Genomic DNA, 20,269 nt, shown 5'->3' with positions numbered 1-20,269 from the left:
AACCTTCCTCAATTCCTGAGCAGCTGAGTAAATAAAAAGTTACTTTGTGTTATTACTAAAGGATTTTTTTTTCTTGTGAATATGACGTTACCTCATAGATAAAACAAATAAAATGGGGGGAAAAAAACCTTGTGGGATCAAACTAAATTTACATCCATCAAGGGGTGATTGTGGTGAAATTCCAAAATTTTACCAATTAAAAATTTGGAGTGTTAATATGATCACCCGAAATCTAAATTTTGTTATGAACTTTTCTCCGTACTCTAAATTTACGTAACCATTGAGTAGATCTTATAAAATACAATTAACAGTAAAACTCCTCTAATGCGGACACTAACATATAAAATTTCTTGTCCACACTTGAGAGTTGTCTGTTAGGAGGTGTTTTACTGTATAACATTATTTTACTGTGATAAATTCTTTAATTTGCCAATTTTACTTTTAATGCCATCACATGATCTTTTAGCACCTGATTTGAGAACTAAATTTTTCTCATTTTTGATACTTATTACATTTTTTTGGCAGCAAATAAATGAAATTTTTTGTTTTTATTAAAATCATAAACTAAAAATTTTATTAAAATCATAAACAAAATTTTCAAGCAAAATTCTGTTTTCTTGAAAAAAAAAAAAATCAAAAGGTTAAAATTTGGATTGTTATTTTAATTTTATTTGTGCGTTGATTATGTTTATCTAAGATCTTTAAAATGCAATGCTGAAATAATATTGCTTAAATTATTTTAACATATTCATTATGAAAGTTGTAATAATCTCTTATAAATCAGCTATAAAAAAACAGATTTTTTCCCTCATTGATAGGTAATGCAAAAATTTTTTGCTTAAGAAATCATATATTTGTTTGTAATTTGTTAAGCAATAAAATTTTTATCATTACCCTTAAAAATTGTTATTTTCAATGAAATACATGAGGTGCAGGACAAAATTACCCTTTTCCAAGGAATGGCCCATTAGAGGTTTTAGTTCAAAAAAGGAACCCTTTACCTTATTTTCTTTTAATGTTCTGATTTTCTTTTTTTTTTTTTTTTTTTTTTTGTGAACTCACAATCACCCCTAATCCATACATGTTTAAAAACAAAATCAACAACTATCTTTTATTGCACAAGAAGATTATAAATGTTATCATATAAATAGCAATGAGAATATCTAGATGCAGTTTATGTACATTTTGATTTTGTTAGTTGTCAAATAAACATATTTTAGTTTTTGTTTGCTACTGAAAATACTACAACAAATACTTTATTTTAAGAAATTCTATATTTTCATGTTGAAGGGTGGGGGATATGAGAATGAGCAGATGATAAAATGAACCTATAAAAGATCCTTATAAATTTTCTTCAATGTTCATTGAAATTAAAATATCTTTAGGCAAAAATTAAATCATGTAGCATTATTTATTGATGATGATTGTGCAATATTTCGTGAAAAGTTATGAGCACTTTATTATTAGTAACATATGTTGATATCTCACAAGGGGAAAAACAAATGTAAAGGGAAATGTTATTGAGTAAACAAACAAATTATGCGTAAAGGATCAAATTTCAACTGTACAGAGACTAGAAATTACTAATGCTTTTTATGACATTAATTAAAACTAACACAAAACTGCATGATTTCCCCCCCCCCCCCCCCTAAAAAAATGAATAATTTAAATGTGTTTTTCAAAACTAAAAGAAAATACCATACACTTCATGGAATGAAAAGTTGACGATTCAACATTCTAATTATTTATGAAGCAGAAAAATCCTTGTTTTTAGATCATGAGAAGGGAAGAACATTTAAATAAAACATAACAAGATTTGGAATCAAGAGCAATTGCAACATTATGCTACATAAACTTTTAACATCATGAGATGAAATGGCTTTTGTTTAGTTTTTGAAATATTTTTAAGTAATGGGTATTTAACTAAACCAAGGGGTCGAAACCTCTCAAATCTTTTGTTTTCCCACCTCTGTTTCAAACATGTACAAAAGTTTTATAGATCTCATTTAGTTTTCAATCAAACATGAAAAACTTCTTTAATTTCTCTTATTCAAAGCAAGTTGTTTATTATTCAGTAAGTTACCGTCCTATAGCCAGGGCTAAGGCAGAAATACATGAAATACACAGCCAGCTCAGTCAATTCCAGCCGAGGACTGCAGTTTCGTGCTTATTAGCACTCATCAGCCCGGCATAGGAAGTGAATGAGCTGGAGGTGGAAAACCTCTTGGAGCTGGCGGTGTATTTCATATAAGTTGTTTATTAATATGAGCTTATAAAGAAAGCAATGAATCGGTGTTGAGCAGGAAAAAAGTAATGATCATCATGCATTAAACATACAATGCAGGAAAATTCTTCATATGCTAATGAGAAGTATGGACATGAGTTTAAAGCAGTGGTACCCAACATTTTTCAACCTGAATGCTGCACCTCATATTGTTGAAATGATTCTTGCAGGCCAGAATACATACAAACCTTCATAATATTTTAACTTTTTCTATGTGTGGGAATATATGGAAAAGGAAAGAAAATTAAAAAGCATTAATTGTTAAGCAGTAAATTACCATGCCTAAGGCAGAACTCATTGCAATATATTGAGAGTCCGGTTATCCCATCCAGAGACTGCAGTTTCGTCCTTGTTATGGACTCGTTAGTCTGGAACAGGGAATAAGCAAGATGGAGGCAGATGTCGTCTTGCTGAAGCTGAGAGTGCCAACAAACTCTTAGATAAAGTAAATTTAACTTACCAAGGAGAGTCCATAGCTATGGTGCCGTTCAGCTAGTAAATTGAAGGCAAAGATAGGGTATTAAGCTATAAGTTACTGCCCCTAAATTACCTGAATGGCTCCAAATTTGTAACATTGTCATTAATCATTCTTATTGAGTTGTAACATTAAACGAAACAATGGGCACCACAGATTTAGGGCACGTAAACATTGTCCTATGACTAAAAGAGTTTCAAAATCTGCTTGCATCCACTGTTATAGACTGAATGAGTCTTACTATTGCAATGTTTACTTCTGTACGAAAAGTTTAAATCATTAAAACCCTTAGAATGCACAAATGATAGTTAAAAATATATTTCATTTCATCAGCACCCTTTTCAATACCATCTATGGAACTTAAAGCTATGACTAGACTAATTCTAAGTACTGAGTCGCTTAGATTTAGTTTTTTTTTTAAATGGTGCTAAAATGAATATTAAAATAAATTTACCACATTGGTGGAATAAAATTTTTACTTTTTCTCTCTTTGAAATTTTTGCAATGCTTTCCACATAAAGCTAAAAGAAAAGGGCAACTCAAACTTTACATGCAAAAGAGACTACAACTTTTTCAGACATAAAAGGGTGCAACATTATATGCCTTTTTATATTTCAAATTCAAATTGATAAAATTAGTTAGCGTAAAAATGAAAAATCTTTCTTGCTGCTCTTTTCTTCAATTGCATTTATGGTATATATGTATTAAAATGCACAATCTCATTTAAGAGGAATAAAAAAATTGAATGTTTTGGAATCCTAAATAATTATCTTCAAAGTGTAGATTGTATGTAATAAATTATTCACAAAATTTCATGAATGCTTTTTTATGTTTGAAGGAAATTCACCAAAAGAATTATGAAAAGTAATTTTTCCAGTGGTGTTCTCATAGGGTATACTCCATATACCCTGTATACTCTCGAACATTTTTCAGACATATACCCTCAAGCTTCAAAAAATTTCATATTATGACATGTGTATGATTGCATACACATATTGTGCATAACTGATTACTGGGAGTAAACCCTGAGAAAAATTGATGGGAACATCACTAAATTGTTCTTTTCGAAAATCTTACAGTTAAAAATGGAGTTTTAAAAGACAACAGCATTTTGTACTAACATTTTTAAAATACTATAAAAAAGAAATGAGCTATCATTTTCAGAAATTTCTAAGCTTCTGTATGCTATTATTTTTACAAACATTTCATAACAACATTTGAAGTACAGTTGAATTCGCTTATAACAAATCCTGATTTAACGAGAACCCCAATTAAGCGGAATTTTATGAGAAAGATTTGGTTGATTAAATGTTAAGTATATGGGAGCATAACTAGCTTTTAACAAGCAAACCCCACTTAAAGGGAGTGATATTTTTGCGATTCAAATTTCTATTGATTCAACTTATCTTTTCTTGGAAATTCTCTCAACATTCCATAGCTAATTAGAAGCTAATGATGAGTCATTAATTCATATAAACAATTGGTAGGTGGAGATGCATTTGAAGCTTTTATAAAATTCTACACCAATGTTATCACTTTCAAGATATACTCTCCCTTTCGAGATATATTTTAGCTCAAAAAAATACAAGCTAATGCACGAGAAAAAAATAACCAAAGCAACTACTATAACGAGTTATTGTGAAGAATTTGAAGTTGAACAATCCTCAACATACTTGATAAATGTTAATATGCTAAAAAAATTCTAATTTTTTTGAAGACATTTGATTTGAAGAAGATTCAAATGGTTATTCTTTTTGGCCCATGAATATTCTTCAAAAACAATAACACAAGAAAGAGAAAGTGGCAGTTCAAAGCAAATGAACTAACTTTTTGTTACTGGAAAGAAATTGAAGCACACAGCAAGTATAAATGAGTTTTTATGATTTTTTCACAAACTCTTTTCACGAGCGCTTTGTTATAGCGATCAAATATCACGGTGCCTTCACAATCATTATAAGCGAGTTTGACTGTATCATTTCTTTATTATTGGGTTGTAAAACATGCTCAAATTTCACTCTATTTTGTCTTATGTGTAGAAGTTTAGCTTTAACATTGTTTGCTTTTATTCCTGGACCTTAAAAATAAAAATTATAAACTTAAAGAAATACTTAAAGTAGTAACTTTATAAAATTTAACCCGTTTCATTCTTTGATTTTTATGACATTTTAAAACGATCACACAAAATTAATTAAAATGTAATGTGAGCTAAAATCACATTTGTTCAACTTCAGAACTGCTGGTCACTGCAATACTTGCACTTCAAACTGGTGTCTTTAGTGAAGAGAATGGATGCTGGGAGGTTTTCCCCATAAATATTAAATGCTGAACACATAAGAAATTAGACACTAGCACAAAGTTTTACAATGGATAACCTTTTAACCAAGAGTTGTAGTAGCATGGATTGCGGCAACTTTACCTTACATCCAAATGCTTATAAAATTTTTGAGTTTAGTAGCATGGATTGCGGCAACTTTTCCTTACATCCAAATGCTTATAAAATTTTTGAGTTTGAACTTTTGAATTACAACTGCTATTGCTACCATAGGTAGTTAGCTATATTTTTCATTCTATGTGCAGAAGTTGTATCTATTCATTTTATCAAAATTGAGTTATTGTCACTAAACCTCTGAAACCTAGAATAAGTAGCAACATATCTGCTGCCTTGGGGTTAAACGATGCTTTCTTCCTATGGTAAAATAGCGTTTATCTACAATCATGAAGAAAAACATGCTACTTCATTATACGAGACATAGGAAGAGAGCCGCATTAAGCCCCAAGATGACTGACATGTCGCTATTTAAGCTACGATCTGGGGCTTGAATCAGCACCAGGTGGTTATTTTTAACATTATTTTACTAAATGAAATGTTTTAAAGTCATTTGTGAAAAAAATGCATTAAAAAAAATCTAAAAAAGCCAAGCGGCATCTGAATTAAGTATACCGGGGCATAAAACTTTAACAAGCAATAACCCATTTTGAGCTCAACTGCAGATATGACTTTTGCGCTTAGCACGGCAGCATACTGGATATTGATATCTGTATGGTTTGTACTTGTTAAGTCACTTTTTTCTTCCGAGTGTGTATAATCAATATGATTCTGAAATTTGTTCCTGAGAAGAATAACTTTTTTAATGCTCAGCGGTGTACATTTTAGAGCTAAATAATGAATATGCACATTTAAAACTAACAGTAACACATGTATGACGATTTTACACACTTAAACTACGTTTTTTTTCGGGTTAAAATTCATTTTATAAAACATAAAATACCACATAAAAAAGCTCCTTTTTTATAGTTAGTTTTGAAGATTGAAATATGATGAATATGAATGTTTTGGCACTTGCCATAATTTTTATGAATTACAGAGAACATATTTAGTCACAAATATTTGTCTTTTCTTTGACAACATGTTTTTAAGTTATTAAAAATGAAACATTTAAAAATTTTGTGAAAAAAATATGAAAGGTCTTAAATAAAGATCCTATTCATATTTATTTCACTTAATTTCCCATTCGCTCATTTTTAACACACCTAAAATTATTTGCAGGATTTTCTGGACGCAAATGTATGAGTTCGTCCAGAGCCTCATGGATGGCCATTACTTTATCATGAGGCGAAGAAAGTTTACCAGCTAAATCATCTATAGCAGAGTGTATAGTTTGCAATTTGGATTCTACATTTTCATTAGGAAATGGGTTAGGAGGAACAGTTAACATCCCACTGTCAGCGTAAAATCCAGGGGGCCTTGGTAAAAAACTGGCAACTGACACTGGGCCAAAACCTGAGTGTCCTAAACTTGCTTGTATTGGCAAAGCACAAGGAGTAAATGGTTTATGTTCCGACGGATTACCAACATTTATTGGTGGATTGCACAATTGCAACTGAGAATTGGGGGGAAAAGCATTGTTCACAGGTACTAAAGCATTTGATTGAACTTGTTGGAAATTGTTTGGAGCCGGCATGACACTATTGACCGAAGAGGAGACAGGCGCTCCTTGGTATTCAGGTGGCCGATGAGGGTCTTGTTCATTCGGGGAGCTCTTACTAATGTTTTCATGTTCACTATTTGGAGTTTCACATTTCACCCTCTTAGGAGGATTTTTCCTACGTTTATTATTTTGAGGTAGATCAGCTGATTGATTACAGTTTTGAGACATATCTTCCTCACTTATTCGAGAACCAGCGGGTGAGGCAACTGCATCAGTAGGATCCAAAGAAAGTATGAAGCTCTCATTGGACAAATTTGGTGCAGCTTCTTGGTGCTGAGGTATCTCGGCTTCTGTGACACCATGCTTTTCTTTTAAGTGACGCTGCATGTTGCCTTTCAATGTAAATGAACTATTACACAGATGGCATTTAAAAGGTTTATTATTTCGATGGATGGCCATATGGGCTCTAAGATTGTGCGCTCTGGACAAACCTTTACCACATATATTGCAAGCAAACGGTTTAACATCAGAGTGAGAAATCATGTGCATTTTTAAAGTTTGAGGCTGCGAAAACTTTTTCCCACATTGCTCACATGTAAATCTCCTTTCAGTGTTATGAATGTAAGTGTGTCTTTCCATGTTTGCTTTTAACGTAAATGTACGACCACAAATGGGGCACGCAAAAGGTTTCACAGAGCTGTGAGTAGCTTGGTGCGCTTTAAGATGATGCTCTTTCATAAACTTCATGCCACATACTTGACAAACGAATCTACGCACACGAGTATGTATTAGCATATGATCCCGCAGCTGACTTGGGTATTGAAACACACGCTCACAGATTTCACATCTTAGCTGTGACTGAATAGCAGGTCTTGACCAGTTTGGTACAGCTACACCCAACCGAGGCTCAAAATTTTGGAAGTTGTTGGAATCTGGGTGTTCTACATTGATGCAAAATTCTCCCTGAGGAAAGCACTGGTTAGTGTTATCACAAAGGGGACGATTCCATTTCTTTTTCTTACCCATCTGAGTGCATTAGTATGCCAATTCATGGGACTACACAGGATAAACAAAATCTTGAATCCTCCAATAAGTCACATGGCATGTGTATGTAAGTTGCAAGTATAAGTAATTTTTCATTTCTGAAAAAGAAAAGATATATTTGTTTACTGAAGGGCTAAACAAAACAAATACTGTTGAGTAATTAATAACAATAAACATATCAGACTCCCCTTATTTTGCATTCAAGATGGCAACGGCCTTCTCTCCGGCAATTTTCATACATAGAGACTTAAATTCTTTAACAAAAGTTGTTCTATAAATCCAATTTTTGTTTGATGGGCAAAGAAGTTGTAATTTTCGTGATATCCTATAAACTGTACAAAAAATCTATTTTGTATTGCATCCAGTGCAAGAAATAGACAGTATCGCAGTACAATTTGCAATTCAAAACATATGACGAACACTACACTATCATAAATTGCACTCAAAATTTTGCAATGCAAAAGAATAAAAATAAATAACTGAATTTTGAAATGTGAATGCGCCTTCTTTTGAAATGTGAATGACAAAACCAGATTTCGATGTGATGTACTTAATGATGTTAGACTACTATTTTTAAATAAACTGCATGCAAATGGTTTTAAATTTTTTTTAATGGTATAAATTTAATTTTTGGAAATTTTCATGTCCTAAATATTTTTGTAATTGCAGCATTACCTATTTGCACCAGTTCATCTATTTTGTAGAAGATAATTAAAGAAGTTTGTAACTGATGCTATTGTTCAAAACTTTTTAAATGCACATTACACGTCTTAAAACTTGCTTGTTTTCTTTTTGAAAATGTAATTTAGCATATGTCCTAAAACTGCTCCTTAATTTTACAGAACTGCTCCTCAATATCAGAATTTGAGAAGCAGTACTGCTACTCAAAATGAAACACTTATTTCACACACCGACTAAATTTTATTTTCTTTACATTATTTTTCATTCACTATTTCTTTTAGTTACTATTTTCAAGTGCCTCAAAAAGGAAAAAGAAAATTATTTTTCCACATCTTGAACTTCGATAATAAGGAATATTTTTCTTAGTACCTAGCAAAAGTCTACTGCATTTATATTTTTCAAACTTTGAAATCGATTTTGGGTATTGCTCCCCAGGCTGGTATAATCTGGCTTTATACCAGCTTTACTGCTCTTACATAGGCTTGCCAGATCTCTAAAATGTTAAACCGGGAGCAACAGAATGCCCCCCCCCCCCCCCAGCTTTGCAGGAATTCAAAAGTATACACTTGGCTGGTTTTTAGAGTGGTTTAGTGGTAGTTTTGAAAGATAATAAATAAATGGCTACTAAAAAAAATATCCCAAATATTGAGCAATAATAAATTACACAAGCATGTATATTTAAACATTTTATGTGGAACATGTTGATATCTGTAAGTTACTAAGAAAGAGGAAACAGTTGAAATGAATAAAAATTTGACCATGATATTCACATGTACTTTTTAGTGTCTAGGACTTTTTTTCGAAAGTCTTTTTCGGTTTTAACCCTGTTGTAAAAATCTTCACAAGCTAAAATGATGTCGATTGTATGCATCAAGGTTACAAATGCAAAAGTAATTATGCTAAATATCCCTTCATAGTTAATTATTTTCACACTTTTTGGGCACTTACAATCAAATTTATCATTTTCTGGGACATGAAGTAAACTGGCCGGGATGCTGGGATTTTGTCTGAAAACTGGGACTGTCCCGGTCAAACCGAGACGTCTGGCAAGTCTACACTTACAAATAATAGTTAAGCAATCTTACTTCTGTTTGCAATGTAAAAGTCCAAAAGCTTGTACTTGACTTGGACTACTTTGTCTCCTTTAAGTCTGTATCTTCATTCTGATGAGTATGACAGAGAGCTAGACATTAGAGCAATCTGGTCCTAATACAAACAAACAGAATCAGACACAACAAAGAAGGGAATACATAAAAATCAAGCAACATATGAAGTGACTTTAGCACCACTTTAATAAATGTTTGAAAATATAAATCTTATTTTCGAAATATGAAGAAAGATAACATTAAAAAGCTATCTTGTTTGTTTAAATCTCAATAAATGAAATTACTCTTTTCATAATATAATTTTATTCTTTTCTTTTTGGAATAAAAGAAACTTTTCACAAAAGGCACTACAAAAATTAAGTCAAAACCTATCAAACTACTGATCTTGAGTGGGTGCCAATGTATGAAGCAGTTTTAGTATCAGTTTAATATATGTTTGAAAACATAATCGCTCATGGGCTGCAATAGCAACACAACTCAAAAAATCAGTTTTTGAGATAAGTGGGTTTAAAGTTTTCATTGCCAAGGAAAATTCAGAAGAAATGCATTTTATTTCTGCCATCTTACGGCGTAATATTGAATTATGAGTTGCGCTAGTACCATGGGTGTCGCTGGCTCTTCGTTATTGGGGGGGGGGGGGACGAATGATGCAATGCAGAACAATCACCAAAGCGTTACATCCCCCCCCCCCCCAAATTCCTATTTTGTCCACTTTTTTGTAAAAAGCCTGGGACGCCGGAAGAAAATGGACAAAATGAAAAATAAACCGATTATACATACATAAATTTATTTTTATGGTGTAATAATAATAGTATATTATTCTAATAAATTTTCTATTATGAATTATTCATTTTATTAACATAGAATCATTAGCTTTAAAATTTCATAAATCTAAAAAAATTTTAATTACACATTGGTGCAACTAATTTTAGAGCTTACTTAAAAGTAATAAAACTTAACAATGAATAAGTTATTGGGCATGATTAGACTATTATATACAACAGTATAAAATAAACTCAATGGGAAAGTCAAATGAAATACTTGGGGCTGAAAATTATCCTAATACTAAAAAATCAGGATCATTTTGACAATATTAAAATTGCAACTAAATGCAAAACATTGTTATTCATAGTTGAACTTACGAATCTGACGTTAGGGGATGTTGGGTATGAAGTGAAATATTTAAAGAAAATTGAAAATAGTAAGATATTTATAAATAATGGGCCTGAATATTATCATTGCATTATACTACTACATTATTATGACTGCACTGATACTATGATGTTACTGTGTTGTATGATACTATGTTGAATACAATGTTATTACCATTTAATGTTTTATACAACCAAGTTGGAAATAATTTTTAAAATCCTATATTAAAGTGGTGATTTAATCACACACAACTTTTTATCAATTATTTTCATTCTTATTATTAATCATTTGGAAAAGGTACGTCCGTTACCGACACAAAATATTTTTTTTCATTATAATTTTTAAAAAATTCTTTAAATGTTTTGATTGTGTTTGCATCACAATACATTTTAGTTTTTTAGAAAAATATTTTTCCACTTGTGAGATGTGGTAAATCAGACAATTTTAATCAAAAGTAGTCTTCTATTGAAAGTCTTGTCCAAAAATAAAACGTCCGTTACCATTCACAAAAATGTATAGTTCTCAGATTTAATTTTATGCATGAGCACAAAAAATTGTACAGGGTGAAAGAAAATGTTAAGCTTGATCTGAAGATGCCAAAATTTTAACCAGCAAATCAATAAATGAGCTAGAAAACACCTTGGATTGTTGTATTTTTCTTGCAAATGGTTCGTCTGTTACTTTGATTTTGCCCTCAAATGTTATAGATAAAGCAGTTTTTGCTGGACAAGGGGTGTCATTTTCTGTTCGTTTTCTTGGTAGATCAGCAGTTCTAATTTGGTCCAAAATCTATTCTTCTTTTCACAAATGAGTAAGACTGGAATTTTTTGTATGCACTTTTGTTATTCTCAAATATTGAGGGGGACTTTTGACGAGTTCAAAATATTGAGGGGGACGTGTCCCCCTTGCGAATGACGCCCATGGCAAATACTGTGCTGCTGAAAAAATGTGTATGCTGAAAGTATTGCTGCTGAAAGAAATGTGTAAAAAGTTACTGATCTGGGCATCTTAATAAGTAAGTCAGGAATTAAAGTTTAGACGACAGTGCAGCATAGCTAGTAACAAAGAAAATAAGATGCTTGGGTTTATCAATAGAGCTATTTCAAACAAATCTAAAGAAGTTCTTTTGCCCTTTATAGAAGTTTGGTAAGACCTTATTTGGAGTTATGCTGTTTAGTTTTGGTCTCCTTATCTTAATAAAGATATTAATTAGAGACGTACCGAGTACTCGGTAACTACTCGGTACTCGGCATACTCGGCCAATTTGCCGAGTACTCGGTACTCGGCCAAATTTTGATCAGATACTCGGCCAATACCGAGTAGTTGCAAAAAATTAAATATTGTCCAAGACAGATATTAAAATTTATAAAAAAGCGCAAGCATATTTAATATTCTGCAATCATTTTACAAGTCAATTTTAAATTTTGAGAATAATGAAGTTTTTAATGCTTTAATGGAATAAATCTTTATTTTAATGTCCCCAAAGTTAACAAAACTTATTTTTTAAAAATTGTGCAAAAAAGGTAAATATAGAAAATATGAAATTTTTATATAAAAAATAGATTTTTGCTACAAACAAAAATTAGTTATAAGAAATATAAAAATTCCTTTGCTTAAAAAAAGGGAAATAAAACAACGTTAAAAGCATAGTGCAGGAACATTGCAGACACGTGTTTTGGCGTTACAGGAAATTCCTTTTTCAATGCACAAAATGTGAGCTTGTAGATTTAAAGGCATCCGACAAAAGTCGGACTTTTTTGTCGAATATCTTAACATTCTTTAGCTCACATTTTATGCACTGATAAAGACGTTCCTTCTAACGCAGAAACACATGTGTGCAGTGTTCCTGCACATTTGCTTTATTTGCTTTTAAAAATTATTAATGTTTGGCACACTAGAACTAAAATAGATTGGTATAGTTTGTCTTAATTCCAACTTGATCAATCATACCTTTTATTTATTTATTTTTAATTTTAAAAATAATTTTTTTTGTAAAATTTTTGACGTAAACAAAATTTTTTAAATAATACGAAATTAAATTTCAGCAGGAATTTAGTTTTAAAAACTTTTATATGGACAAAGAGGTCTATACTACTATTCCAATAAGTTCAAAATTGATCACGTGTGTGTCAGTGGTTCTGCTTAAAACATAATTGGTACTTGTTAACTCGGCCGAGTAGTGAAATGCCGAGTACTCGGTAACTCGGTACTCGGCCGAGTAGTGAAAGGCCGAGTACTCGGTACTCGGCTACTCGGCCAAAGTGCTACTCGGTATGTCTCTAATATTAATGTATTGGAAAGGGTTCAAAGACGGGTTACAAGGCTAATAAATGGACTTTCTCATTTAGACTACAATTCCAGGCTTAGAATGCTAAAAATGTAGTCTTGAGCAAAGAAGAGACCGAGGGGTCATGATTCAGTTGTTTAAATTTATTAAAATAAAAAGATGTCACAGGGCTACAGTTTAGCACTGAAAACAGGACAAGGGGTCATTGTCTTAAGCTATTTCAATCTCAGGCTAACATGGATATTAGGAAAAATTATTATTTTAGCAGGGTAGTGGAACCTTGGAACAGCTTACCGGAAGAGGTGGTAATGAGCAAAGGAGTAGATAGTTTTGAGGGGGCCATTGATCTTCACTGGGGATTGTGAATTGACTAGGACCAGCCTAACTGGGCCCAGAGCCTGTTGCTGGTCGTCACTTTTGTATTTGTATTTTCATATTTACACCTGTTCTAGACATCTGCTCTAGAGTTCAAAAAGATTGTTTTTTTTTGAGTTGTGTCCACTAGCCCATGAGCGATTTATCTTATTTTCGAAGTATGAAGAAAGATAACATAAAAAGACTATCTTGTTTATTTAAATCTCAATGTATGAAATATTCCAATTTCATTATTTTTTTTTGGAATAAAAAGTAAACTTTCACAAACATTACAAAAATTAAGAACTTTCTGATTTATTTATTTTTTTTTCTGCAAGGAAAATATCAACACAAAATCATGCAATTCGAAACTTTTTCACTATAATGTACTATGAATTTGTTGGGAACCTACCTTTTTCATAGGGATAGAGACCTTCTTTTATAACAAATTCTTCATACGGCAACTTAGTATATAGAGATCCCATGCATTTGATTTTACAGACCTCCCCCCCCCCCCCCCGGGATTTCCTGAATTAAGCAATGAAAAAAACATTGCGAGTAGAGGAAATTTCATAAAATATGTGCAGACGGTTTATCTCCAGTTTCAGCGACATTTAAAATCCCCTCCTCCTAATCTATATCAAAAGGTGCGATTGAAACTGAAGAATGGGGGGGGGGGGATTTCGCCTCGACGAAACTTGGGGACACCGTGCAAACAACATCAATTTTCGTTTTAATAAACAAAAATATTCAATCTGTTTAAAAGGATTATATTACGGTTAAAAAGGACTTACCTTTAGGGAGGTATTCCCCATGATATTAATAATATAGGAAAATGTTGGGAATTATGAAATTTTTTCTTACACATTTTAAAAATCTAATACATCTGAGGGACACTCGCTCATCTAACTACATTCAATACACAGCGAATACTTATTTATAGAAATACTTATGTGGCAAATAGTTGCATTGCATTCATAATTAAGCATAAGTTCGACATAAGCTATTAAAAAACAGCTAGATCTTACAAATTGTATACTTTTTTCATAAACTGTCGTCACTACAGATATTTACATACATAAACGAAAACGATCATCGCCGTCGCTTTGATAGCTTCATAACATTATGAATTGGTTGCCATTAGGACGAAGTATCTTCCCAAAATGCTTTTTAAGCAAAGTTTTTGCTAAAGGCATGATATTTTAATTGAAATAAATACAAAATTACTGCTAAACAATTATGGAGCAATGAAAAATAACTACACTGGGAATAGTAATAAGTTGGATTTTTCTTCCGTGGCTAGAAAACACAACTTAGACACGTTATTTTGGTAGTTATTACTATATTTTCAGATGAATTCACTAATAATTTTGAACAAAATAAAATGGAATATGAGCAGTTGAAAAGTTTTCTTCTTTTTGCAGATCAGTAGTTCAGTTTTCAGCCAGTAGACGGCAGTGCTCGTCTTCAATTACAACAGTATACGTGTGTTGTGTGTTGATCGTTTGATCGTTTGTTGTTTGTATTTGGGGTATTTAAATATTATTCATAATTTCTATTTAAATTTAAATTGAAGTAAATTTATTGAGTTTTCAAGTGCAAGTGACAAAATCAACTTCATATAAGGGTAAGCAAAACAGTTAATCTGCCTTATTTTCCTGTTATATTTATGTTCTTTTGAAAGGTGCGGTAACAAACATTTGTTATTTTCAAGGTAATTAAATTTCACATGCTTGACAACTATAATATTTTAGATAGACTTATTATTTGTTTTGTTTTGTTCCGTTTCAAAGCTTAACGCATCCCATGTCATTGCTCAATAGTGTATTCAATTCATAGCTTATTGATGTGTGACACAGATATATAATAATTTAATTTGCTAGTTCAGTTCTGGTTACCCAATCAACTATTTTAATTGTAGCATAACTGTTTCTAATGTTTATAATTAGCTATCTAACACGTTAGTATTAGCTTGTAAATCATATCCTTTAATGTTTACGTTTTGTCCTTGGTTTGTTTTTTAGTAATCGATCAAAATCGAAAAGGTTTCCGAAATTTACTGGGTAGCATAACAGATTTTGTACTATCTCATAGCAGACCATGTAACGGAGGTTTTTTTTTAAAATATCTCATAGTTTCTGCTTAGTTTGAATGAAAAAAAAAATCTAAAAACTTTCATGTTTTTGTTTTATTGCATTAAAGCAGTGGTGCAAAATATACGACCTTGTGAACCTCATGCAATGCAGGTAGTTAGCTGACCAGTGACTCTTTCAAAGGCATCCTGAAGGGTGTGACCTCCCTAAAAATCCTTTACAAATTTTCGTGATGATTTTAAGTTAAATTGCAGACATTGTTGCAAGGTTGCAATCGTTTCCTTTTCAAATCTTAATATTGCTTTACTGTAGATGTATCTGTGCTCTTATTTTATCATTCAACCATAGTAAGATAAAAACATGGAGTGTCTGTGCACATAGCTCAAAACTATGCAGGAATGAATATTAACATGCAGTAGGTTGGTGAAATTTTTAGTAAGAAAATACCTTTTGCTCTCAATCATGTATTTATGAAAGCAATAATGCACATTTACATTAATTTATCTTCAAATTTTGAAGATAATCAGTGTTTAATATGGATATTTTTTACAATTTTCAGCCAATGCACGTACCTACAGCAAATCTGCGCAGCATCATATGTATCTGTGCACGGCCTGCACAGGTACATCTTTCTTTCTAGCATTACATTTCATTCAGCAAATTAAGAAATTCCTCTCTCCCAAAACTTTTTAGTTTGGGTCGTTCCATGGGCAGTTTTTTTTCTATAATGTCACAAATTTGGAGCCAAATTTTCAGAAATTGAATTCTAGAAAACGGATTCAATAAAATAAGGGTGAAGGAAATTTCTGGGCATAACTGCATTATTCACTGAAATTTTTGAATCTTAAATTGCTACATTAGTTGAACCGTCAAATAGTCTCACTATTCAGGGGCCAATCCAGGAGTTTTTTCTCACTATCTGTTTTCCAGAAAATATTGCATCAGGGTCATTCTTCAAAAAGTAACTTTTCTGTCACTTGCCTTTTACAGTAAAAACTTTAAGGAACAATTCATTTAACAATGATTTTTAATTTCATCAAAAATATATCTATTTAAACCTGCCAGCAATTTTTTAATAATAATTTTTATTTTAGTATATATATAGTAGTTTATATTTTAGTATATTTGGTTCACAACATGTGGATTCTCACCTCCGTGGCATGTCACACACCTTGTGTGACTGTTTATGTTGCTAATAACTTGTTTAATTAAAATTATATACTTATTCATTTATTATTCCTTTCACAAGTGGGGCAATTCCATGATAAGGTCAACCAGATGATCAAATTTTCAAAATTAAAATTTCTAAACAAGTGAGGTGTCATTTTAAAGGTAAAAAGTTATATATTTTGAAATGCTTGTCTAAAATTTGATGATTTCAGTTATAAATAAGTTACAGGAGGTTAAACTAAGGTCAACATTTTGAGTATTTTCAAACCATATTTGGTGACTCTCAAAGAAAGTCTGTTTTTTCCAAAAAATACATACTAATATTATGAATTGAGATGAATAACCATTTAAAGATACAATGTGTTGCTAGTGATGTTGCAAAAATGTGTCAAAATATAATTCATTTTGATTTGTAAAAGAATTCCTCTAGGGTACATTAAGTGTTTTATGTCCGACACCAGAATGCGCAGTTAATTATGTTAAGTCAATAATTTTAAAGCTACATACATGAATTTTTGGGTACAAAGTAAGAATTTCAATCTCTTTGATGTAATTTCTTTTCATTTTGTAACAAATGAATTTTTTTTACTAAAATTTAGGTGTTGGACTAAAAATTTTTTTACGTCCGACACTGTTACATTCCTTTAAACAACATATGTTTTCAACTGTGTTTCTCCTTTTTTTGCCTTAAATTTCAAAGTTAAAGTGAAACATGCATAAAAAACAACTTAGTGAATTTATTGTATATACATTTAGGGTTGATAGGGGTAAGTAGGACCCTTTTTAAGAAAAGGTGTGTCGAATGAACGTAATACAGTTGATTAAGATCAATTGTGGCAAATTTGCCAAAACTATAAGTGAAAAAAGAAATTGGAAACACTAAATGACTGTGTCTATGTAAAGTTGGCTAAGGAAGAACCATTATCAACATTCAACTCATATAAGTCTTGATGGTTTTCTTTCAGGTAAGTTTGACAAATAACTAACCACCAGCTTTTGTAGCTGAACTATCAATTCCTACTAATTCATCATAGTTGTCCTGTATTTCACTAATACAAATATTTCTTCAGAGTTGCTTTTGATTTTCAAATCCTCACTGTTATGGGGGGAACCATTTACCCCATAGTGTGGGGATCTCTTATAGCGAAATTTTACGGGGTAAGTTTGGCCCCTCCTCTGAAACAGTTTTTAAGAATATTTTACTCAAAAATTCTAATTACAGTATGTACTTAAAGTTAAACTGTATATGAATGTTTTATGATCATAAAAAAATAAATGCTAACCGGAAAACACTTCTTTGAAAAATGCTGCTTAAACTCGCCAAAAAATATTTTTCAGATTTTTATTTTGACTAAGTTCTCTGAACTAGAAAAAAAATTCCATGTAACCCAAATATATGCAAAACTAATCACTGTGATGAACCGTGACATGATCAATGTAAAATAGTATAAAAACCATATGGCTATTTCAGTTTTTGGGGGTGACCCACTTACCCCAGTGTCCCACTTCCCCCAATCAACCTTACTTTTGAATTTACGTGATAAACTTTGTTTCAGTATATGTAACCTATAATTTACATATTTATAACTGTAATCATTGCTATATATTTACATTTAAGAGCAATAGTTTACGTCCAATATGAACAATTTACGTATGTCCGACACCAAGCTAAAAATATTTTTAAAATAATTTTATTCTTTATAATATCATTTGAAAACTGAAATATGCTTTAATCATAAGTATACTTTAGAATTATGCGGTTTTTAAAATTAAAATGTAAGTTAATTCACAGACTTTTAATACTTTTTAAGTGAACCATCAATTTTACTATTTGTGTGTTTATGTCCGACACCAACTCTTTAAATTTTTTTAATTTATACTTTAGGGATCTATTTTGAGAAACTAACATGATTTTTTATTCAGTAGGATGTAGTAAGTATCTTGTAAATAAATTTGATCATTTTGGAACTGTTTATGTTTGGTAAATGGAATTAAAACTGAGAACTTTTCCTTTGTTTTTTACGTCCGGCACCATGGAATTGCCCAGCGTCAAAAAACCTAATTGTTTAAGTATATTTAATTTTTAATATTGTATTTTAGTTTGTTTTAGTAGGACAAGGAGTCATGTCACACAATAAATTTTCACCTCCGTTACCTAAACACAAAATTCCATTCCTCATTAACATGTGGCAGTAATGACATCAAATTTTATTTTCCATGACACAAGAGAGCCTCTTCGTTTATTTTCAGGCATAGTTGAAGTTGTAAGATTTTTGTCGAAAAACAGGTAGATAGGTTTTGCTTTAAAAACTTACGGTTATTCTGACTTCTCACCTTCATGAACTTGAATTTCAGTAACGTAAATTAATGTAAAGAAAGAAGTGAACATATTTTCATATGCTCAACATGTAGATTGTAGCAAAGAAGAAAAAAAAAATCCCTAAAAAATTTATCTATTAGGCCTATATTAATGGAAAATTCCTCATATCCATGAATCACACCTCCGTGACAGACTTTATCAATAAAAATAAAAAAATAAAAAAAAACTGTTTCAAAATTGAAAAATATTTGCTTTCAAATGTTAAGTTTTCTAGAGAATGACCCATCAATATTCTATTTTTGTGAAAGTTTTTTTTTTTATAATCAGCATTAATTTTATGATTTTTAAAGGCACATTCTAGTTTTTGAAAAAAGAAATTTAGAGCAACTTAATTGTTAGTTTGAAAAGTGGAAATGTTCTCTACTGTTATTTCAAACAGTTTTTTTCTTTTTTTGGGGGGGGAGGGGGGGGGGAGGAGAGCTAAAAACCTAAGAGGTAGGGAAAATACCATTGTATCTCAGCTCAATAGGCTTTGTACTGTGTACAACTCAGGAAATCATCAGAAAAACGGCCCTTCAAAACTGATGCTAAGAGATTGCATAAATGCAATTTACCAAAAATAGCTAAAAATGAGTTAAAATACTACGGAAAAATTGTTACGCAAGTGGCTGTTCATATAAAACATCTTAGCTAGCATTTTATTTTACGAGTGAACTGTTTTAATAGAAAAATAAGTTTTTATTTCAAACCGTGGATTTAATGTTTTCCAAGTGTGTAAAAACTCGAAATTTTGTGCAAAATTACTTCGGACCCCGGTGTACAGTTTTTATGACATAGGGGCACGTGTGCGCACCTACTTGACGCACACTGCCAATGCGCCCTCTACTTTAATGTATGCAAGGGATTTAACACCCCGGGTTTGCACCTGGGTTTTTTTATTTTAAATACCGAGGCGGAATCAAACAAAATTTGGTCTGTATGTTGCTCCTAACAGGTATAAGTGCTGATCCTAGTTTTGTTGTTAATAGCTCAAACGGGGGCTAGCGAAGGTTTTTTGTCATCACTTGTGACTGCTATATCTCAAGAAACAATGAGCCGATTAGTACCAAATCGCACTTAAAAACTGTTTGTCTGAAAATTAGAATTGCTGTGTGTAGAAGGAGATAATTGTGGAGAAGCCGAAAACTCGGAGCAAAATATTTCGTCCATGTTTTTTTTTTTTGTCAGAATAATATTACTGAAAATTTGATAATATGCCAAACTCCCGGTTATCGAAACATACTAGTGGAGTACGACAAAATGTTGGTTGAATTGTGGGTTTTTATTTCCTATTGGTCTCATCTCTGGTACATCTTTTGTAGTTGGCTATGTGTT

The 20,269-nt window shown here is 31.6% G+C and overlaps 1 protein-coding gene across 1 annotated transcript; it reads right to left on the bottom strand.

Annotated features, from left to right (window-relative positions):
* Nucleotides 1–5,920: 5,920 nt before the first annotated feature.
* LOC129229961 (zinc finger protein 85-like) lies at nt 5,921–7,714 on the bottom strand. The gene has a single exon (XM_054864343.1). It carries the CDS (start codon nt 7,712–7,714, stop codon nt 6,260–6,262), a length of 1,455 nt encoding a protein of 484 aa, XP_054720318.1. The 3' UTR covers nt 5,921–6,259.
* Nucleotides 7,715–20,269: the final 12,555 nt, after the last annotated feature.

Source organism: Uloborus diversus, chromosome 9 (genome assembly GCF_026930045.1).
Source record: "Uloborus diversus isolate 005 chromosome 9, Udiv.v.3.1, whole genome shotgun sequence".
Classification (NCBI taxonomy): Eukaryota; Metazoa; Arthropoda; class Arachnida; order Araneae; family Uloboridae; genus Uloborus; species Uloborus diversus.
Note: the sequence above shows the minus strand (reverse complement) of the source record. Positions and strands in the feature narration are given on the sequence as shown.

Coding starts and splice junctions, on each gene's coding strand:
- LOC129229961 (XM_054864343.1), bottom strand. CDS start 7,714: ATGGGTAAGAAAAAGAAATGGAATCGTCCCCTTTGTGATAACACTAAC.